Raw genomic sequence first — 23,685 nt, forward strand, 5'->3', positions numbered from 1 at the left:
GAAGTGCTGACTGTATCACAGCCACACAGTAATTGTTTTACCTACCATGAGTACATAGGAACATGGATTCTTTATCATGGCGTTTCGTGGTTTACATGTTTCTTGATACATATTATCTTACAGTAACCTATGTTTGTACAGCCGGGCCGCATTAAAGTCACTGCATGGTCAATCCGATGTCTGCATTGGCCTTGCAGCATTTCTGGTGATATGGCCTCTGTAGAAGTCAGGACAGTCATACTTCTTGCGCTTTGCGGACCGGCGCAGAGCTGTTAAGTAATGCTGCTGTGAAAGAAGTTGTCAAGGAAGTGAATTTGTGTTTACACAGGACCTCTCCTGTATCAATCAATCCTTTGTCTATGTCCCAAATGGCACCCAACTTCCTTTAAAGTGCACTACTTTTTACCAGAGCCCTATGGACCATAAGTAGTGCACTATAAAAACGGATTAGAGTACCATTTGAGATGCACACTTACACTAAGCTGTTACCCAATTACTGTTGTTGGGCACTGTTACTGGCCCATACTGTACGTGGCAGACAGAACAAAACACACAGATGTGAACACACACTGGGATTGATGGGAGGTTTTATTGCATAAACAAATACAAAGACATGAGGGAAAGGAGGAGAGAAGGAGATGATGGAGGGCAGAGGAAGGAGAGGGTGGAGGGAGTGGAGATGTCTAGCAAAAATGCATTCCCTTTGCACCAAGAACGAGCACAGCGTCATCATTACATGCACAAATAGAAAAATGCAGCGAACATCCGTTTGTAAGACCTCTAGGTAGGGTAATCATGGCTCTCAAATAGATGTGTCTATGGGTTGGCACGTACTGTTAATTAAGTGCAATGTATTTACAGAGAATAGGCCTGCATTAGGGTAGAATACGGTTTCAACACACACGTATAGTAGGTTACACACTATAATGATGGGAATATCCCTTTCATTAAGTCTTCCCACTCAGAAATGAAGCCATATGGGATGACTTTATTTGATGATCCATTTGAATGTGCTTCTCTCAATTACACATTTAACATAATATGGTGTATATGAAGCATTCTGTCAAGTGACGTTTTCACCACAAATGGGATACGGATAGAAAACCAAGATATCACAGGATGATCCAGGCAGAATGGGCCCCAGCTTGCTCCTAGGCTGCTCAGTTTAGGATCTGGAGTCGGTTCAGTGTTGCATCTGGGACTGGATGCATACTGTACATAGCAACTCCACTATGAGACATTAGGATTGATTTAGTTTGGGACTTTTAATTAAATCTGTGACAGATCCAAATAGCCTTTGCTGCCAAGAGATATACAAACACCATGTTATTATTATATATTTTAGGGGAGGGATTGAGTGATTACTTAACACTCAAAAAGAAAACCAGAATGCTTCTTTGGGACCATATTCAGTGCACTACTTAATAGTGAATAGGGTGCCATTTCGGACTGACCTAACAACATAGAGCGGAAGGTCTCGATGGCTTTGAACCTGTGTTAGCCCTTTCTCTACTCTGCTGGATGCTCTATTATGTCCCGAGGGGGGCCCGGGGTGAGCCTGTGTCTCCCCAGGCCTTCGCCCTAGACCATGGTGGCCTCCTGGCTCTGGCTGGCCTCTTCCATCTCTCCCTGAGGACCTTCGTTACTAAAGAGGTAGTATGGAGGGCTCTGCCGTGCCTCGATGATCAACACACCCTCTGGCGACAAGGAGGCGAAGACCGTCAGAGGGTCCACGTCGATTGGAATCCTGAGAGGGAGAGAAAGAACATTTGAGAGATTGTACATACAACTTTAAGCTTGAGGGTCTTGAAAAAGTTGGTAACTACAAAGACAGAGAGAAGAGGTGTGGAAAGGAAGGCAAAACATTGTGTACACAACTGTGCTTGGAGGTTTTAAAAACTTTGAAACCTTTTCTGAATTACCTCAGCAGTACTGCAACTACTGTTTGGTGCTAGCAAATGGATTTGATTGACATCTTGTCGATACCTATAACAGCCTCCAGTTATAAACAGAGGATTTAACAACTTGGCTCCAGATTAAATTAATGTTGAAAGCAATTTTTCTTTCTTTGACCAACGCTCATTTTTCAGGTTTTCATTAAAATGTTCTGGCTGCCGTCATCATCGCAGCGCCGTGAGGGAGAAAAAAAGAAGAAGGAGAAAAAAGAGACATACTCGCTCCAGGTGCAGAATTGAGAAATGAGGGCTGATTCCAATTATTAAAAATGGCTGTCTGATGCAAAGTTTATTATCACCTGAAATTCCCATTTGCATACTTTTCTAATCAGCTCATTTCAACAGCCAGACAGACAGGTAACAACCAATTTCCCTTTTCCCACTTGGTTTTTGAACTAGTTTAGGACTAAATTAGCATAAATGGCTTCCTCATAAATGTGTTTTGAGAGAGAGGGAAAGAGGGAGAGAGAAAGAGACAGGGACAGAGTGACAGACAGAGAAAAATAGTTTAGAGAGAGAGTGAGATATCATTACCGCCTGTCAAAATGTTTATGAGGATTCTGGAGGATTTTATTTTATTTTATTACAATCTCCATTAGCCGACGCCAATGGCGACAGCTAGTCTTATTGGGCTCCGACAAATAATGGAAAATACATTACACACAAAATACTTTAAAAATGTACATACATTTAAAAACATTAACATGTAGTGTGCATGTGTGTTTGCATCTATCAGTTACACATGTCAGTACATACATGAGATGGAAGGCAGTTCCATGCAATCATGGCTCTGTATAATACTGTACATTTCCTTGAATTTGTTCTGGAACTGGGGGCTGTGAAATGACCTCTGGTGGCATGTCTGGTGGGGTAAGTGTGTGTGTCAGTGCTGTGTGTAAGTTGACTATGCAAACAATTTGGAATTTCCAACACAAATGTTTCTTATAAAAAGAAGAAGTGATGCAGTCAGTCTTTCCTCAACTCTTAGCCAAGAGAGCGTGGAATGCATATTATTGATTTTAGCCCCTTTAGCAAAACGTGCCACTCAGTTCTGGGCCAGCTACAGCGTACCTAGGTTATTTGTAGCACTTGGCCATATGACAGGACAATAATCAAGATAAGATACAACTAGAACCTGCTGGAATTGCTTTGTTGAGTGTGGTGTCAAAAAAGCAGAGCATCTCTTATCATGGACAGACCTCCACCATCTTTACAAACATTGAATCCATGTATTTTGACAATGACAGTTTACAATCTAAGGTAAAACCAAGGACTGCAGTCTCCTCAACTTGCTCAACAGCCACACCATTCATTACCAGATTCAGCTGAGGTCTTGAACTTAGGGAATGATTTGTACCAAATACAATGCTCTCAGTTTTAGAGATGTTCAGTACCAGTTTATTATTGGCTACCCATTCTAGGGTTGCAGTGATTTCAATAGCTGTGGTTGCTGACGTGTAGAGGGTTGAATCATTAGCATACATGGACACACAGGCTTTGTTTAATGCCAGTGGCAGGTCATTGGTAAAAATAGAAAATAGTAGAGGGCCAAGCAAGAAGGATGGAGAGAGGAGGCCTGGTATGATTGGACCAATATGAGATAAACAGACAAGAGATTGCTTCTGAAATTGCACCCTATTCACGGCCCATAGGGCTCTAGTCAGAAGTAGTACACTTTATAGGAAATAGGGTGCCATTTTGGACAAAACACTAATATGTTTGGACCAATATGAGATAAACAGAGATTTAAAAATTACCTTGGTTGCTAGATAGGACATATCCTTGGAGTATATAGCCCAGAAAGAAGCATATGGCTCTGGGTAAAGTTAGAGGTCTTGTGTTCTCTGCTATCAATTCCTAATAAATGTCAGCATGGGATTAACCTTTGCTGAGTTTTATCTGGTCTAATCTGGTTTATGACACTGTAGTAGCACATGTTATATAATACTTCATAAGCATGATCTAAACATACATTCTCTTTCTTATTTTAAATACATTGAGTGTACGAAACAGTAAAGATACAGTATGCAGAAATTGCTCTGCCATTTCCTGGTTGCTAAAATTCTAATAGTGCGCCAAATGTCAGTTTATGTGAAAAAACAAGCAATTATAGTGTAGAGAATCATTGTACCATCTAAATAGCTGTGAAATATATTTTCTATAGCCAAAAATATTGCATTTTAGCTGTTTAAAGCTGGTGTACAAAACTGAATGTAAAAGAAAACTAAATTAAACTTGAGAAAGGGAAGCATAGAAATAGGTCACAGAACATATCTACCGCTTCTTAGACTTGCTTTTAATGAGAGAGGGAGAGAGAGAGAGAGAGAGAGAGAGAGAGAGAGAGAGAGAGAGAGAGAGAGAGAGAGAGAGAGAGAGAGAGAGAGAGAGAGAGAGAGAATGAAAGACGGACCCCAGACAGACTGGTCTCTTGACTTTGTGAAGCAGCTTGGCCATATAAGGCTCTCTGTCTATCGCTGGAGTTTTCATATGAGCTGCCAAGTGTTCCTATGCTACGTACAAAAGAAACACATTTAAAAAATCACATATGAAAAAAACATGGTTTTCAGACACGTGTGAACACACATATGTGACCCTTTAAGGAAGCTAGGCGTATGCATGTTGCACGTTACTACTCCAGAGGAGAGGCATTTAAACATATTTAAAAATATATATATATTGGCCAGAAATGCGTTGGTCTGCCATGTAGCACGCTTCTGTCTATAACGTGAGCTGCTCCGATTGTGTTCATTATCCTTTCAAACACTGCTTTTTTGTAAGACATAACATTAGCCATCAACAATTACAAACGTTTTTCTACTTTACTCAACAACATTGATGCCCTGAATTTAGCAGGTGCTATCGACAGATCAGTTGGAGAGAGTTGTGATGGGCTACTTTCTGCACATGCCACGGTCAGTGTAAACCGGAGTGACTTGACACAATACTGGCCAAACAAGATGTCACGTTCTGATCTTTATTTCCTTTCTTTTGTCATTATTTAGTATGGTCAGGGTGTGAGTTGGGGTGGGCAGTCTATGTTTGTTTTTCTATGATTTGGGGATTTCTATGTTTCGGCCTAGTATGGTTCTCAATCAGAGGCAGGTGTCATTAGTTGTCTCTGATTGAGAATCATACTTAGGCAGCCTGGGTTTCACTGTGTGTTTGTGGGTGTTTGTTTCCATGTCTGTGTTTTTCACCACACGGTACTGTTTTGGGTTTCGTTCATTCCATGTTTATTGTTTTTGTATTCAGTTGTTCATGTGTAATATTTCTTATTAAAAGAACCATGGACACTTACCACGCCGCATATTGGTCCTCCGATCCTTTTCGCCTCACCTCTTCGGAAGAAGAGGAGGAAATCCCTTACACAAGATGTAGCTACAGACGGAGTTAAATTGTTCCAGTCTGCCGTAAACCGTTCATCCATGTAAGAGTCTAGCTACATTTTCATGTATTATAAGTTTCTAATTTAGTCAGAAAGTAATATTCATTGCAAGTTAAAGCGTACTGTTCGCTAGCTAGTGAACGATAGCATGCTAGCTCGCTAGTTAAAGTTACGTGTATGATCTGTGTAGTAATATTATTAGAATCAGAAAACTATATGCATTGCTTGTATTAGCCTAATGTTAGCTAGCTAGCTAGCTAGCATTGGACATAGTTGGTTAGCTTTAGCTACCTGCATATTTATACTACCACTATGACAATCAGTTTAATATGAGTTGAGATTATGCCAGTTCGTTGTTTAGCTGAACAAAAAGACTCCACTTCACCAAATGATTACAAGATCCATCAAGTCAGCCAGGTGTGTATGGGGGTGATTACAGCCATCTATTGTATTTCATGAACATGTGTACATGTCTAACCAATAGTGACCCATCCACTTAGCTGCCTGGGGGATGATTATAGCATTTCTTTCACATGACCCATCAATTTAGACAATGTGTCTGGGTAAGCGTCATCTAATAATATCTGGAGACTTTCTGTTTTTGATATCGCTACTATGCAAATATGCAAGTAACCATTTTACTGTACCATTTACACCTTCTGTATTTTTTTTTATTTGAGTGTGTGTTTACCAGAGACGGTAATGTGAAGAACAACATGACCTGCACCGCAATCAGATTAGGATATAGGCCATATATATTTTTACCTGGAATCTTTCCTTATTCTAGGCTACTACTTTTACCATTTTTTGTCTTAAAAACCTTGATTGTTTACTACACTACTCACTCTGTTTAGCACATCACCTCACATGTGAATCTTTAAAGAGATGGGTTGGGGTTTTAGGCTAAAGAGGGTGTGAAGGATGCTGAATGGGTGTAGACAAAGAAGAACTCTTCAGTAGGTGTACCAAAAAGCTTCAAGGGCCATTTTCTCAAAAGTGGGGTGACAAGTTGATCAACTTTCAAAGCAGAATTGCTTTCCCATTGTTCCTCAACTGTAGTGTATGTACCATTTTCTATGGTTTCTACTTTTATCCAATGTAAACAACACAATTTAAAAAAATTCTACATAGGACTGAATTCACGTTAAACAAATTCATTATTGAATCATATGTTGTTGTTAAAAAATGTATGAGTCAGACACGTGGTTTTGGGACACGTGCAAAGTTTCACGTACATTTTTCACGTTTTTCCGTTGTGAAAAAAATGTTTCCCCACATGTGACATTATTTTTCATATGTTTATATTTCACCACTTCCAGCTCCCATCCAGAGACTGACCGGGACTGACCCTGATTACTGTAGCTTCAGAGGCAAAACAGCAGTGAGATGCAGGGTGCTGTGTTGTTGAAATGAATGTGCCAAAACTTGCAACTGGAAAAAAGGCAGAGAAAGCAAAGGCCAGCGTAACATAACCGAAGATAGGGAGAATTGCAGGAAAGAGGGAGGTGGTTTATTTAATCGTGTTATCGTTAAAAAAAATCCTTTGTACAGCATTTGGGCTTTTTAGATGTGGTCACCCTAAATCCCCGGTGGAAACATTGCTACTGCAACATGTTAACACCATCTTTTCACATGTGAGGAGAATAACATGATTTCAACCCCACATGTGAATCTGCATACCCGATTTTCACAATGTTTTTAACACTTGAAACTGCATATTTCACATGTGAAAACACATTATTCTCCTCACATGTGAAGGTGGTGGTAACATGTAAACTCTAAATGTAATACATGTGAAAATATGGTTTCCTGTGTGAAATTTAAGCTTAACATGTGAAAACAGCTATTTCACGTGTGAAAATGTGATTTCACATGTGAAACTGCAAATTGGACGTGTGAAACGGCAAATTGGATGTGGGAACTGCAAATTTGACGTGGTTTTTTTTAAAGGGCAGGGCCTCCATTTCATTATCATAACCCCTCTACAGTCTCTCTACCGTCTTTACACATAACTGACAATTGCCTGTCTGAGTCTGAGGAAGTCAGAGAGCAATGGTAAAGAGTGGCATATCAAGGGGAAAGAGATACCACAAGACATACATACTCATGTGTGGAACGTTGGAAATGAATGAAGACCCCATAATAAATCATCCCAGGCTTCAAGGCTCCAATTCACAGTCCCCTGTTTTTAGGGAGCCAAATGCAGCAAGTCTCTCTGACAAAGTCAAATCACTCAGCCAGCTTATTACGTGACACACCCGACTGCATAATCGTGTCTGTCCGGGTGGGGATTTTATACACCTCTGGCTACATAGCTTTTTATCTCTCCCATTGATTCTGTATGGCTGCCCGAAACTGTCCAATATGCTTTTTTGGGGGGAGAGGCAGTGAAACAGGGCTTGCGGGAAGAGAGAGACAGGAGGTAAAGTGACAATGACAATCCACCCACAGCCCTGAATAACAAACCAAATAGCTAGCACAGAGAGAGACCTTCACAGAAAAACACATAGGAATTACATTCCAGAGAGATACACAGAGAGACATTGAGTATTTGTTTTTTAGAATAGTGTCGTAGCATTTGCTGTCATTAAATATGTAGACTGTTATATTATCAAATCAATTCTCGTTGTGTAATTCTTCTGTGATTAAACGAATCATGGAATGATAATTAACCTGGAAGTCGGGGCACCTATGGAAAATGTTGTTTATAGAGTTACAATTTCCCGAATATAACTCTACAAATAATTTATTGTCTTATCGATTACAGTCTTCTATTAATGTATTATTACCTCATCAGTCTCATTCCTGAATGTGACAAACCCTTGGAAATCTGCACGAACCCTAGCATCATAAATCATGAATCAGTGATATATAAATTGGCTTAATTTTTTATTTACTAAATAACTAATCAATCACAAAATTACATAAACACACACACACAGTACATTGGTTACTAACATGACACACAGAAAAGTCCCTAGTGGACGAAACCAATATGACAGCTTGGTAGACAAAGGAAAGGGGTGGGGACAGCTCAAGAGCGGGAAATTCAGAGTTGATAACTACACTGGAAATGCTAATATTTTGAACATGAACAGCCGCTCATTCAAAAATAAATTGCAATTTACATATTTATGAGTTTATGCCTTTGTTGTCCTTCTCTGTGATTGCTGGTCCGTCTGCTGGATAATACAATGCTGAAACAAATAAAGGGAACACTAAAATAACACATCCTAGATCTGAATGAATGAAATATTACTATTAAATATTTTTTTCTTTACATAGTTGAATGTGCTGACAACAAAATCACACAAAAATGATCAATAGAAACCAAACTTATCAAAAATGAACTTGTCCTTAAAACAAGTCAAAATGAGACTCAGTAGGGTGTGTGGCCTCCACGTGCCTGTATGACCTCCCTACAACGCCTGGGCATGCTCCTGATGAGGTGGCGGATGGTCTCCTGAGGGATCTACTCACAGACCTGGACTAAAGCATCCGCCAACTCCTGGACAGTCTGTGGTGCAATGTGGCGTTGGTGGATGGAGCGAGACATGATGTCCCAGATGTGCTCAATTGGATTCAGGTCTGAGGAACGGGCGGGCCAGTCCATAGCATCAATGCCTTCCTGTTGCAGGAACTGCTGACACACTCCAGCCACATGAGGTCTAGCATTGTCTTGCATTAGGAGGAACCCAGGGCCAACCACACCAGCATATGGTCTCACAAGGGGTCTGAGGATCTCATCTCGGTACCTAATGGCAGTCAGGCTACCTCTGGTGAGCACATGGAGCGCTGTGCGGCCCCCCAAAGAAATGCCACCCCACACCATGACAGACCCACCGCCAAACCGGTCATGCTGGAGGATGTTGCAGGCAGCAGAACGGTCTCCGTGAAGAGCACAGGGCGCCAGTGGCGAATTTGCCAATCTTGATGTTCTCTGGCAAATGCCAAACGTTCTGCACGGTGTTGGGCTGTAAGCACAACCCCCACCTGTGGACGTCGGGCCCTCATACCCCTCTCATGGAGTCGGTTTCTGACAGTTTGAGCAGACACATGCACATTTGTGGCCTGCTGGAGGTCATTTTGCAGGGCTCTGGCAGTGCTCCTCCTTGCACAAAGGCGGAGGTAGCGATCCTGCTGCTGGGTTGTTGCCCTCCTACGGCCTCCTCCACGTCTCCTGATGTACTGGCCTGTCTCCTGGTAGCGACTCCATGCTCTGGACACTACGCTGACAGACACAGCAAACCTTCCTGCCACATCTCGCATTGATGTGCCATCCTGGATGAGCTGCACTACCTGAGCCACTTATCTGAGAAGTGGTCTGTGGTCCCCACCTGCAGAACCACTCCTTTATTGGGGGTGTCTTGCTAAATGCCTATAATTTCCACCTGTTGTCTATTCCCTTTGCACAACAGCATGTGAAATTTATTGTCAATCAGTGTTGCTTCCTAAGTGGACAGTTTGATTTCACAGAAGTGTGATTGACTTGGAGTTACATTGTATTGTTTAAGTGTTCCCTTTATATTTTTGAGCAGTGTAGTTAATCAGAGAGTCTCTGGTTGCGTTCCCCCGGAGATCAAAGTCTTTCGTAGTTGTAGCTTGTTATAATGGATACGTCACAGTGCCGTTCGACCGGTTGCGTTCACCAGACTAAAGTACTTAAACAGCTGCAGCCTGAATATGAATTCTTTAGTTTGTAGGTTTCTTAGCCATTTCAACGTGGGAATGATCTCCACGTTCTCTGGTCTTGTCCTTTGGTAGAGTTGCCAACCATTTCAACATGAGGCGACAGCTTCCATGTTTTCTGGTCTAATGTAAATTTTGGCACTGGTGGCTTTATACAGGAGTAGAAAAGGGGCCATTCCATGACACTGTGTAATGTCTGTGCTCATGGGGTCGTGGCCACTGACTGATCATAAGTTACTATGAAAAACAATTCTCATTTAGAAGACTAAGATCACATTGTTATCTTTCCAAAAGTATTATTATACTTAATAATTTATTTTATACAACGACAGATGCAAACCCCATAATTGAGAAGTGTAATACAAACAAAGAAGCAGTACTGTGTGTCTCCTGTCCTTCATGAGGTCACCAAATGAAACAAACTCGACATGACTGTTCATTAAGTGTCCACGGACCACCCCAACTGCTTGGAATACAGAAATACTGTTCAATTTTTCAACTTTTTGATGTCCAAGTGTCTCTCTGATCCACAGTCACATTCCAATCTCGATACTACAGAGCCCAGAAGCAGAGTATTTTACGACCGCCATAAAGCGGCCCCCTCCACCTCTGCGGGAGAACCTGATCCTTCAGATCTTCACAGGAGAGTTATGACAATAGCCAGCCTGGTCTCAAAGACTAGACATAACATAGTAAACAAAAATCTGGAACACTCAAATGAGTATGATATGTTATGTTTGGTATGGATAAATAAGACAGAAGGTTACTTAAGGCAACAACTAAAGTAGGGTGGTCGGTCAGGGTGGATGGGTAGGTGTATAATGCGAATGTCTAGAAACCCAAATAATGCATGTTCGAATCTCATCACGGACAACTTTAGCATTTTAGATCATTTGCTACTTTGCAACTACTTAGAATATTAGCAAAATCCTCCCCTAACCCTTTAACCTAACTCCTAGTCCTTAGCCTAGCTACTGTTAGCCACCTAGCTAACGTTAGCCACAACAAATTGGAATTCATAACATATCATACATATTGCAAACGTGTAACATATTGTATAGGTTGCAATTCATAACATATCATACAAATTATAATTCGTAACATATCTTTTGAATTATAATTCGTAACATATCATACGAAACTAATGATGGACACCCACAAATGAATAATACAATTCCAAACATAACATATCATACTCATTTAAGTATCCCGGATTTTCATTTACTATGCTACGTCTACCCCAGGTTGGAATAATATAAGTAGTTGACCTTGTTGATGCACTATACCTTTACCACAGAAGAGTCAGAGAAAAATCCTAAATAGTTAATGATTTGTATGCACTCCTCTCTCTAAGATCCTATGCTAATAAGACCACAATAAGTTAATTAAGAAATAAAGGCACAAGCAGCTGTGTTTTATAAAAAATTATGGGAGGGGCGGGGCTGGGCTTGACTGGGCTCCGACACACAGCAGAATTTTATATTCTGAAAGGAATAACAAGCTCTAGGGCTTGATTTAATCCGTAGAGCTGAAGATCCGCAGTATAGTGCAAAATAAATTAAATGGCAGTGTTTCCGCGTTTGCGGAGATTGCATTCATGGTAAATGCTGCGTTTGTTGGCTCAATCGGAAATTACCTTGAAATTTCAATCGGGGATCTTCAGCGCTACAGACTGACTCAAGCCCCTTTTCTTTTTATTAGTTAGGAAATACAGGAATGCCTCCTCTCTCTCTCCACTGAGGGTAGCCTACTGTACTCTACAGCCAGAGGATTTCTGTATTGAGGACAGTTATTTATATACCCACTATTCTATTTCTCAGTCTGTCTCTTGCTTTGGGTTTCGCTGAGCTGGAGAACGGTGTGTGTGTGTGTGTGTGTGTGTGTGTGTGTGTGTGTGTGTGTGTGTGTGTGTGTGTGTGTGTGTGTGTGTGTGTGTGTGTGTGTGTGTGTGTGTGTGTGTGTGTGTGTGTGTGTGTGTGTGTGTGTGTGTGTGTGTGTGCGTGTGTGTGATCTGTGGGATTACAATTACAAGACTTGGTGATATGAAGAGAGAGAGTAGTGCTGGTGCCGGTGCCGACTAGCTGCCTACTAATTAGCCAAGAGTAAATTAATAACATTGACTTGATGCCACCTCCACCGTGCCTGTAAGACAGTGTCTGTATCCCAAATGGCACCATATTCCCTACTTTTGACCAGGGCACATAGGGGTCTGGTCAAAAGTAGCGCAGTATGTAGGGAAAGGGTACCATTTGATAGGTAGCCAGTGCTCCCATACATGTGATTAGCACCACTGTTTGATGTTCCATAGTCCTAATTAACAGGGGCATGGCCGTATGGAAACTTCTGTCCCCTAGCTGCCTTGGGTTACTGGGCCATTTAGCTGGCATTTTGATATGAGATCATATGACAGTAGATGTTTGAAATGTCTGATGGATTACCTGTGGGGAGACAGTAACTAATCCTGACTAACTAATCCTATTTATTAGGATCCCTACAAAGGAGCAGTTACTTTTCCTGGGGTCCACATGAAATATGACACAATACATAGTACAGAACATCATTAGTCAAGGACTGAACTACATACATTTAAAATGTCACACATAGCCTACATATCAGTTCATACACACAATGTCTAGGTCTAATACATAATACAGTGCAATTGACCATACAAGATATATAAAATGGCTGTGTCTCGTCAGAGTCCCCATTGTGCAGTAAGGTGTTCCTTTATCAGTTGTGTTATTTGGTTATATTGGATCGTATCAAAATAGATGTTTGAAATATCTGATAGATTCCCTGTGGGGAGGCTAAAGGTTGTTGTTTTGCTCATCGAGGAACGAGTGACAACTTTGAAATGGGATCATATGATATGTTTGAAATGTTTGATTACCTGTGAGATATGGACGCAATGCAAAGTAATCCTAAGGGAGTATGTGTTTATTGGCTGTTGTTGCTGTTGTTATCATTGTTGCATGTGGCTATGTGTCACGAATATTACCGAAGGTGACTCCCCTTCTTGTTCGGGTGGCGCTCGGCGGTCGTCGTCGCCGGTCTACTAGCTATCGCCGATCCGTTGTTCTGTGTTCGTCTGTTTTGTTGGTTGAGTGTATTTTGTTGTATTTTGGGTTACACGCTGTCCGGTTATATTTCTGTTCATTTGTGTTTTCACATGTTGTGTTTCGGGACATTAAAGCGTGTTGTTTTTCCCACATCTTTGTTCTCTGCGCCTGACTCCACACCTCTTCACTCATAACTGTGACACTATGGGTACTTACTGTATCTTCTTTGTGAAATTCTTTGTCACTATACCTCCTTCCTCTTGCTTCTCTTCATGTTTTCCTGTGGAAAAAAGCAACATGAAATCCAATGAGCAGAGTTCAATAACCCTAACCAATAATACATTGTCAAATGGTGTAACCTCTGTTGCTTGGCCATTATCAGGTCAAGGAGGAAGATCAGACCCTGAAACTATCTCTGTTACTAGACACAGAAAACAGACCAATAGACCAAACATCACTTCATATATATACAGTTGAAGTCGTAAGTTTACATATACTTAGGTTGGAGTCATGAAAACTCGTTTTTCAAGCACTCCACAAATTTCATGTCAACAAACTACAGTTTTGGCAAGTCGGTTAGGACATCTACTTTGTGTATGAGACAGGTCATTTTTCCAACAATTGTTTACAGGCAGTTAATTTCACTATCTCAATTCCAGTGGGTGAGAAGTTTACATACACTAAGTTGACTGTGCTTTTAAACAGCTTGGAAAATTCCAGAAAATTATGTCGTGGTTTTAGAAGCTTCTGATAGGCTAATTGACATCATTTCAGTCAATTGGAGGTGTACCTGTGGATGTATTTCAAGGCATACCTTCAAACTCAGTGCCTCTTTGCTTGACATCATGGGAAAATCAAAAGAAATCAGCCAAGTCCAAGAAAAATTGTAGACCTCCACAAGTCTGGTTCATCCTTGGGAACAATTTCCAAACGCCTGAAGGTACCACGTTCATCTGTACAAACAACAATACGCAGGTCTAAACGCCATGGGACCACGTAGCCGTCATACCGCTCAGGAAGGAGACACGTTCTGTCTCCTAGAAGCCACTGCTCCAAAACCACCATAGAAAAGCCAGACTACGGTTTGCAACTGCACATGGGGACAAAGTTAGTACATTTTGGAGAAATGTCCTCTGGTCTGATGAAACAAAAATAGAACTGTTTGGCCATAATGACCATCATTATGTTTGGAGAAAACACCATCCCAAGAACACCATCCCAAACGTGAAGCAAGGGGGTGGTAGCATCATGTTGTGGGGGTGCTTTGCGCAGGAGGGACTGGTGCACTTCACAAAATAGATGGCATCATGAGGCAGCAAAATGATGTGGATATATTGAAGCAACATCTCAAGACATCAGTCAGGAAGTTAAAGCTTGGTAGAAAATGGGTCTTCCAAATGGACAATGACCCCAAGCATACTTCCAAAGTTGTGCAAAATGGCTTAAGGACAACAAAGTCAAGGTACTAGAGTGGACATCACAAAGCCCTGACCTCAATCCTATAGAAGATTTGTAGGTAGAACTGAAAAAGCTTGTGTGAGAAAGGAGGCCTACAAACCTGACTCAGTTACATCTGCTCTGTCAGGAGGAATGGGCCAAAATTCCCCCAACTTATTGTGAGAAGCTTGTGGAAGGCTACCCACAAACGTCTGACCCAAGTGAAACATTTACATTTACATTACATTTACATTTAAGTCATTTAGCAGACGCTCTTATCCAGAGCGACTTACAAATTGGTGCATTCACCTTATGACATCCAGTGGAACAGTCACTTTACAATAGTGCATCTAAATCTTAAAGGGGGGGGGGTGAGAGGGATTACTTAACTTATCCTAGGTATTCCTTAAAGAGGTGGGGTTTCAGGTGTCTCCGGAAGGTGGTGATTGACTCCGCTGTCCTGGCGTCGTGAGGGAGTTTGTTCCACCATTGGGGGGGCCAGCGCAGCGAACAGTTTTGACTGGGCTGAGCGGGAGTTGTACTTCCTCAGTGGTAGGGAGGCGAGCAGGCCAGAGGTGGATGAACGCAGTGCCCTTGTTTGGGTGTAGGGCCTGATCAGAGCCTGGAGGTACTGAGGTGCCGTTCCCCTCACAGCTCCGTAGGCAAGCACCATGGTCTTGTAGCGGATGCGAGCTTCAACTGGAAGCCAGTGGAGAGAACGGAGGAGCGGGGTGACGTGAGAGAACTTGGGAAGGTTGAACACCAGACGGGCTGCGGCGTTCTGGATGAGTTGAAGGGGTTTAATGGCACAGGCAGGGAGCCCAGCCAACAGCGAGTTGCAGTAATCCAGACGGGAGATGACAAGTGCCTGGATTAGGACCTGCGCCGCTTCCTGTGTGAGGCAGGGTCGTACTCTGCGGATGTTGTAGAGCATGAACCTACAGGAACGGGCCACCGCCTTGATGTTGGTTGAGAACGACAGGGTGTTGTCCAGGATCACGCCAAGGTTCTTGGCGCTCTGGGAGGAGGACACAATGGAGTTGTCAACCGTGATGGCGAGATCATGGAACGGGCAGTCCTTCCCCGGGAGGAAGAGCAGCTCCGTCTTGCCGAGGTTCAGCTTGAGGTGGTGATCCGTCATCCACACTGATATGTCTGCCAGACATGCAGAGATGCGATTCGCCACCTGGTCGTCAGAAGGGGGAAAGGAGAAGATTAATTGTGTGTCGTCTGCATAGCAATGATAGGAGAGACCATGTGAGGTTATGACAGAGCCAAGTGACTTGGTGTATAGCGAGAATAGGAGAGGGCCAAGAACAGAGCCCTGGGGGACACCAGTGGTGAGAGCGCGTGGTGAGGAGACAGATTCTCGCCACGCCACCTGGTAGGAGCGGCCTGTCAGGTAGGACGCAATCCAAGCGTGGGCCGCGCGGGAAATGCCCAACTCGGAGAGGGTGGAGAGGAGGATCTGATGGTTCACAGTATCGAAGGCAGCCGATAGATCTAGAAGGATGAGAGCAGAGGAGAGAGAGTTAGCTTTAGCAGTGCGGAGCGCCTCCGTGATACAGAGGAGAGCAGTCTCAGTTGAATGACTAGTCTTGAAACCTGACTGATTTGGATCAAGAAGGTCATTCAGAGAGAGATAGCGGGAGAGCTGGCCAAGGACGGCACGTTCAAGAGTTTTGGAGAGAAAAGAAAGAAGGGATACTGGTCTGTAATTGTTGACATCGGAGGGATCGAGGGTAGGTTTTTTTCAGAAGGGGTGCAACTCTCGCTCTCTTGAAGACGGAAGGGACGTAGCCAGCCAGGGATGAGTTGATGAGCGAGGTGAGGTAAGGGAGAAGGTCTCCGGAAATGGTCTGGAGAAGAGAGGAGGGGATAGGGTCAAGCGGGCAGGTTGTTGGGCGGCCGGCCGTCACAAGACGCGAGACCGCTGGAGAGAGAGGGGAGAAAGAGGTCAGAGCACAGGGTAGGGCAGTGTGAGCAGAACCAGCGGTGTCGTTTGACTTAGCAAACGAGGATCGGATGTCGTCGACCTTCTTTTCAAAATGGTTGACGAAGTCATCTGCAGAGAGGGAGGAGGGGGGGAGGGGGAGAAGGATTCAGGAGGGAGGAGAAGGTGGCAAAGAGCTTCCTAGGGTTAGAGGCAGATGCTTGGAATTTAGCGTGGTAGAAAGTGGCTTTAGCAGCAGAGACAGAGGAGGAAAATGTAGAGAGGAGGGAGTGAAAGGATGCCAGGTCCGCAGGGAGGCGAGTTTTCCTCCATTTCCGCTCGGCTGCACGGAGCCCTGTTCTGTGAGCTCGCAATGAGTCATCGAGCCACGGAGCGGGAGGGGAGGACCGAGCCGGCCTGGAGGATAGGGGACATAGAGAGTCAAAGGATGCAGAGAGGGAGGAGAGGAGGGTTGAGGAGGCAGAATCAGGAGATAGGTTGGAGAAGGTTTGAGCGGAGGGAAGAGATGATAGGATGGAAGAGGAGAGAGTAGCGGGGGAGAGAGAGCGAAGGTTGGGACGGCGCGATACCATCCGAGTAGGGGCAGTGTGGGAGGTGTTGGATGAGAGCGAGAGGGAAAAGGATACAAGGTAGTGGTCGGAGACTTGGAGGGGAGTTGCAATGAGGTTAGTGGAAGAACAGCATCTAGTAAAGATGAGGTCGAGCGTATTGCCTGCCTTGTGAGTAGGGGGAAGGTGAGAGGGTGAGGTCAAAAGAGGAGAGGAGTGGAAAGAAGGAGGCAGAGAGGAAAGAGTCAAAGGTAGACGTGGGGAGGTTAAAGTCGCCCAGAACTGTGAGAGGTGAGCCGTCCTCAGGAAAGGAGCTTATCAAGGCATCAAGCTCATTGATGAACTCTCCGAGGGAACCTGGAGGGCGATAAATGATAAGGATGTTAAGCTTGAAAGGGCTGGTAACTGCGACAGCATGGAATTCAAAGGAGGCGATAGACAGATGGGTAAGGGGAGAAAGAGAGAATGACCACTTGGGAGAGATGAGGATCCCGGTGCCACCACCCCGCTGACCAGAAGCTCTCGGGGTGTGCGAGGACACGTGGGCGGACGAAGAGAGAGCAGTAGGAGTAGCAGTGTTGTCTGTGGTGATCCATGTTTCCGTCAGTGCCAAGAAGTCGAGGGACTGGAGGGAGGCATAGGCTGAGATGAACTCTGCCTTGTTGACCGCAGATTGGCAGTTCCAGAGGCTACCGGAGACCTGGAACTCCACGTGGGTCGTGCGCGCTGGGACCACCAGAGTAGGGTGGCCGCGGCCACGCGGTGTGGAGCGTTTGTATGGTCTGTGCAGAGAGGAGAGAACAGGGATAAACAGACACATAGTTGACAGGCTACAGAAGAGGCTACGCTAATGCAAAGGAGATTGGAATGACAAGTGGACTACACGTCTCGAATGTTCAGAAAGTTAAGCTACGTAGCAAGAATCTTATTGACTAAAATGATTAAAATGATACAGTACTGCTGAAGTAGGCTAGCTGGCAGTGGGTGCGTTGTTGACACTACACTAATCAAGTCGTTCCGTTGAGTGTAATAGTTTCTGCAGTGTTGCTATTCGGGGGCTAGCTGGCTAGCTAGCAGTGTTGTTTACGTTACGTTGCGTTAAAAAGAACGACAATGGCTGGCTAGCTAACCTAGAAAATCGCTCTAGACTACACAATTATCTTTGATACAAAGACGGCTATGTAGCTAGCTATGTAGCTAGCTACGATCAAACAAATCAAACCGTTGTACTGTAATGAAATGAAGTGAAAATGTGATACTACCTGTGAATGCGACCGGGTTGTTGAGTCTATTCAGAAGACGTTGGCTAGCTGTTGGCTAGCTAGCAGAGTCTCCTACGTTAAGGACGACAAATAGCTGGCTAGCTAACCTCGGTAAATTAACAATTTAAAGGCAATGCTACCAAATACTAATTGCGTGTATGTTAACTTCTGACCCACTGGGAATGTGATGAAATAAATAAAAGCTGAAATAAATCATTCTCTCAACTATTATTCTAACATTTCACATTCTTAAAATAAAGTGGTGATCCTAACTGACCTAAGACAGGGAATTTTTACTAGGATTAAATGTCAGGAATTGTGAAGAACTGAGTTTATATTTATTTGGCTAAGGTGTATGTAAACTTCTGACTTCAACTGTATATATATATGCCCTGTCAAAACTTTTAAAACATATTATCCATATCGTTTTTATGACATAATAGACAGCTTCTGATAAGTGGGTCTGGGTGTTGAAATCCAAACCCTTGCAATAATTGGCAAAAATATTTTGCAAATATTTTTCTAAAGATATTTATAGCAGTGTAATTATCTAATTCCCAGGATTGTGGACTGATGTAAACACAGAGTACATACTTAGTCGTGTCCCTGGTGTAAGGGTGGGTCATATATTCACAGAAATGATGACGAAAGACACCATTCCATCTCCTCCCATCTTAACCCTGCTTCTTCTCAAAGTATGACCTCACCAACCCAAACACATATATTCCTGACAAACAGAGAGAGTGAGATAAAGAGATAGATCTGGAAAGCCCCAGAATGAAGGCTTCATCTTAATAAAGTTCTGTTTATGACTTCTGTCTGTGCAGCTGCTCTACATGCTAAATGTCAGTGTAGCAGCCGCTACCCTCCACCCCTCTGCTCGTTCCTGCCCAGCTATGTGCAACGCTATACCCCTGCAGTGTGAGCTCGTCTGGAGAGAATAAAAACACAACCACAGGCTTTCTCTCAGTCTCCCAGAACCTCTCATCCTCCCTCAGTCCCTTGTGGTACAGATGTCACATTCCAAACTGCCCTGGTGACACACTCAGACCTTAATTGCAAATATACAGTAGGCTACACCCATTTATTAAACATAGTTTTTTCTGCAGCCTCAAGGACACACTGCTTTGGACAGCCTAGAAACTATGATGAGGCAAAACCTTGTTCAGCCAATGTTAGGTTAACTTTTGCTTTGTACAAACTGTGACATGAGAGAAAGCCCGGAGAGGCCACGTCAACCCCGGCTTGAACATGCTTGTGACACGCCCACACAGGCAGACTTTTAGAACGAGGTCACTGAGGCAGAGCCACAGAGATAGGCAGCTAGCTGACTAAATGACCCAACTGGCATGCCAACAATGTGTTTATAAAAAGCTTGTATAGGGCCTAGTATCTTCTCTCTGTAGCCTACACTAGCCTCTACTTCCCTCAGACCATGCCTAGGTGCTGGTTATCCCTGGCATTATTCAGTTGTTCCCTAAATATTTAGTCTACTCTCTAAAGAAGCCAAGCTTGTAATATTGTTTACGCTTATTTGTCTATACAATCAGGACCTGGTTATACATAACAAACTCAACGATTGTATGGATGCCCTGGACAGGAGGTTAATATAGCCCTTAAAATGATTAGGTTCAACAATCAGGGCAGTTCTGTTCTGTAAATCAGTTAATAAGGGCATGGTAACACAACAAACTCAAACATTACTGGTATATGAATTGGCTAAATACTGAAGGGATGTAGTTAGCCATCAATGGGCAGAAATTGAATAATACTTCCAGAACCTAGCTGTTTCATGTTTTTGGTTCCTAGAATCAGGGCATGGTAGTACAACAAGCTTATGATTTCATAAATACTGAAGTGTCTAGTCAGCTATCACCAGGCAGAGTAATAGTTCCAGAACATTCTCTCTCCAGTGTTAAACACTAACAGTAGTGTGTTGCTTATCTTCTTGTGGACAGATACTGTTGTCATGGGCCTTCCTCACTTAAATCTATATCTGGCGCATTGGTGAGTGATTTTGAAGGAATCTAAACAGGTGCCGAGCCTTGATGAACTGGTCTAGCAATCTGCAAGTCATGGGTCCTACTGCCCATACTGTAGAGCAGGATATCATAACATCCCTTGATATGAGCTGGCTATGTGAATAAGATATGTAAATATTTGAAAATATGAATATAACTATTTTGTCAGTAATGTCTATTGTGTTACTTTATCTATTGTGGTACTTTACCCAGCTAGAACACAACATTCTGATAATCATATGTTTATTAAGAGTTGGTGAAAGCATGGTTTTCCTATGGTAATTTTGCATGCAACCTACCCACAACTTTCTGGGAATGGTGCAGGATAATTGCTTGGCGATGGGAACATTCTTAGCACATTTAAGGAACTTGACAAAAATGTTTTATTTTCTTGGTACTGTATTTCAATAGTTTAACAGAACGTTTCATAAAACTTCAAACATGGTTACATTATATTTAAATGTGGGTAATGTTCTTGGAATAGTTATATATGATGTACGAAGGGCTATATAAATAAATTTGATTTGATTTGATTTGATTTTCCAACTGGTTTGACATTGGGAATGTTCTCAAATAGTTCAGAGAACGTTAAGAAACAACATTCTTCTGTGTGAATTTCAGTACTTCAGCATAACTTTTCCTACAGGTTTCCTCATTGTTCCATTTAAAGTCATGTTCACAAATTGTTCCGAGAACGTTAAGAAACAATGTTCTTCTGTGGGAATTTCAGAAATGTAAAGACATGCATACATTAAGTTCTCAAAATGTGAAGAAAATGTTCCATAAAAAACAGAAGAAAATGTTGGTAGCGTTCAGAGAACGTTCTAAAAAATATTATTTAAAAACCGATACATTCCGTTCAGCATAAAAAAAAACTCATCAACAAAACTGTCTCCTCTATCTTGTTAAGTGTGCTCAGGTGTGTTGGCCGCACCCACTAATAAGCCACACCTGATCTTAATGAGTGCTTGTTTCCTTTGAAATGTAGTCTGTTTGAATACACAAAAAAATAACATTGTATGCATAAAAAAGCATGGCATACTAGCTCTATCCTGGTGGCACAGTGGACTAACTCCGTGTGTGCGGTCCAAACACTTCAAAAACACACCCTATCCCCTCAGCCCTCAAATGAAGTGGACACTTCTGATGACGTATCATGACGTCTGACAAGTATACACTTGCAGGGCAAAGGGCGAGGGAGGAAGGAATGATTTTTAAATTGACCACCTTTGGCTGGAAATTTGTCACTCATTCATCCTGCGATGATTGTGTTTTCAGCCACCGGTAGCTTGTAGGTGCTTTATATGCGCTACAGTCAATTATGAGTGCATGTCTACTTATTAACTATATAGTTATTAATATACACCTACTGTATGATAGCTAGCACATGAATTGGCTAACTCACGTTAGCCTGCCTAGCTGGAACTTCTGAAGAAGGAAAATGTTTTATTTCTACAATTTCCAAAAGATAACCAAATAAAAATATTTTAACAAACATTAAGAGACATATGAGACGTTTTTGTGGCATCGTCTGCATTAGTAGCACAATTTCTAAATTATTTGCATTCATTTTTACTTACACGTGTATGTTGACTTCTCCATTGATGTATTTTTTAAGTTTTTGCCGACTTTTCTTAGCAGATGTACGTACAATCGTCACTAATTTAATTATGGGGAGTTTCATCCCCGGAGTGAACATAATTGTACACTCGCAAAGCCGACTAAAAACAAGGGCTGAGGGGCTTACGCTGCAAACTACTCTTGCTTGGCTAATCATTTGGACCGCCCCCCAAGATGACAACGGGGATTCCCCCAAGGGCATAAAAGGCAAGTAAGTGTAAGTGGACGAGTGTGTGTCTTAACTGTTTGGACCGCATCCATGGATAGAGAACAGAAGATTATAGGTACTGGTGTCACAATAAAAAATAAATGTATTTGCATTCATTTCCATGTGTCCTATCTCTGAGTTCACAACATTTTACACAAAATAAGCTAGCAGTGTTATTGAGTGTTTTTTTTTTACAAAGTTATTAAAAACCTCCAAATAACCTATAATTTCTGTTCTCAGAGCGTTAATAAACCCTCCAAGGAAAACTTTCAAGGAACCAGAGTAAAACGTTCTCAGAACCGTAGAACAAATGTTAACTTGGTCAGGAAAGTATGGCTTCTATCCCACAACCAATGTGAAACCAAAAACACATGTTTCCACAATTGCCAAGGAACTAAATGTGCTAGCTGGGTACAACTTAAAACGAAAATAACATTGTTAGTGTTTAAAATTTCTCCTCCAAGCAATTCTGGTGGTATTAGTTGGGTTAGTTTCGATTTATAAAGGCGATATTAGTAACTTTTGTAAGGTTTCGAAGATTTCCTCACCTGACACTTCTACAAACCCATCTTTGGTTTTGACATTAAGTTCCTCTGGGTTAAAGCTGTGGACGTTCACACACACTTTCCAGGGCTCTCCCGGTGTTTGGGTCGGAGAGCTGCGGGGGGACTCGCTGTATCTCGTGCAATACACCGGCGTCTGCCCAGTCGATGCGCGCGTTGGCTGAAACCCAGTGCGCAGATTGCCAGTAAACGGTGCGGAAAGCCGCGTGCTGAGCCGGCTAGGCCGAGCCCAGCCGGGCCAGTCCATTGACAAGTCTTCGGGGAAAGGGGACATCCCAAAGTCATCGTCCATAAATCTGGAGGCGATTGACGGACTCTCTCTGAACGGATCTCGGGGGACCCTCTGCCTACTTCCAAGAGTGTAGAAGTCTCCTTCTGCCATGTTTACCGGTCGTTGTCCCAAAGAAGAAAAGTAAGAAAAAATGTTTACCCTTTCCAAGTTTACTCTCCCCAAGCTGACACCTCTACGAATTTTATAAATATTGAGTAGTCTATGAGAGAGAAAAAGTTGTTAATTTGATAATTTCCCGTGTTGGGCTCATGCCAGTTACGGATTGGATCATCAAAAATAACGGTTTCAACCCAATGACATTGATTTATAACTACCCCTCCAGTTAGTATCCTAGAAGTTTAATACCCTCTATGAGTTGAACTGACATTATACCGATTGGTCAACCGTTTTATATGGCTTCTCCCTGGCGGTGAATGTGCACAGTAGTGCCTCTGGGCGCAACCGGTCGCGACGCAACAGTTGACCACAGAAGACCCTCCCTCTCCGTCCAAGTTTAGCCATTAGCTGTTGTGTTACTAGTCCAACAAATTCTTGTCTGTTGAAATGATCGCTCCCGGGTGACTCATCTTTTTAATAGAAAATAACGCATGGCTTCAAGCGTGCCTGAGGGGGAGAGACGAAGTGAGGGAAAGGGAGGGAAAGGGAAAAACACGCTGATGTCACCATACGGATAAAACTAATTGCTAATGAGT

The 23,685-nt window shown here is 42.8% G+C and overlaps 1 protein-coding gene across 1 annotated transcript; it reads right to left on the bottom strand.

Moving 5' to 3' along the window:
* Positions 1–570: 570 nt before the first annotated feature.
* Positions 571–23,421, bottom strand: LOC124034037 (heat shock protein beta-8-like). Its single transcript, XM_046346726.1, has 3 exons — positions 22,687–23,421; positions 13,305–13,368; positions 571–1,747 (listed from the first exon to the last, which is right to left on the bottom strand). The coding sequence occupies exons 1-3, from the start codon at positions 23,081–23,083 to the stop codon at positions 1,582–1,584; spliced, it is 627 nt and encodes a 208-aa protein (XP_046202682.1). The 5' UTR covers positions 23,084–23,421; the 3' UTR covers positions 571–1,581.
* Positions 23,422–23,685: the final 264 nt, after the last annotated feature.

Source organism: Oncorhynchus gorbuscha, linkage group LG04 (genome assembly GCF_021184085.1).
Source record: "Oncorhynchus gorbuscha isolate QuinsamMale2020 ecotype Even-year linkage group LG04, OgorEven_v1.0, whole genome shotgun sequence".
NCBI lineage: Eukaryota > Metazoa > Chordata > Actinopteri > Salmoniformes > Salmonidae > Oncorhynchus > Oncorhynchus gorbuscha.

What these genes read in the sequence shown, in the direction of transcription:
- LOC124034037 (XM_046346726.1), bottom strand. Translation starts at nt 23,083, where the DNA reads ATGGCAGAAGGAGACTTCTACACTCTTGGAAGTAGGCAGAGGGTCCCC. An exon ending in TGGGTTTGTAGAAGTGTCAG is followed by an intron (nt 13,369 to 22,686) that starts GTGAGGAAATCT and finishes TTTTTTCCACAG; the next exon opens with GAAAACATGAAGAGAAGCAA. An exon ending in AATTTCACAAAGAAGATACA is followed by an intron (nt 1,748 to 13,304) that starts GTAAGTACCCAT and finishes TCTCCCTCTCAG; the next exon opens with GATTCCAATCGACGTGGACC.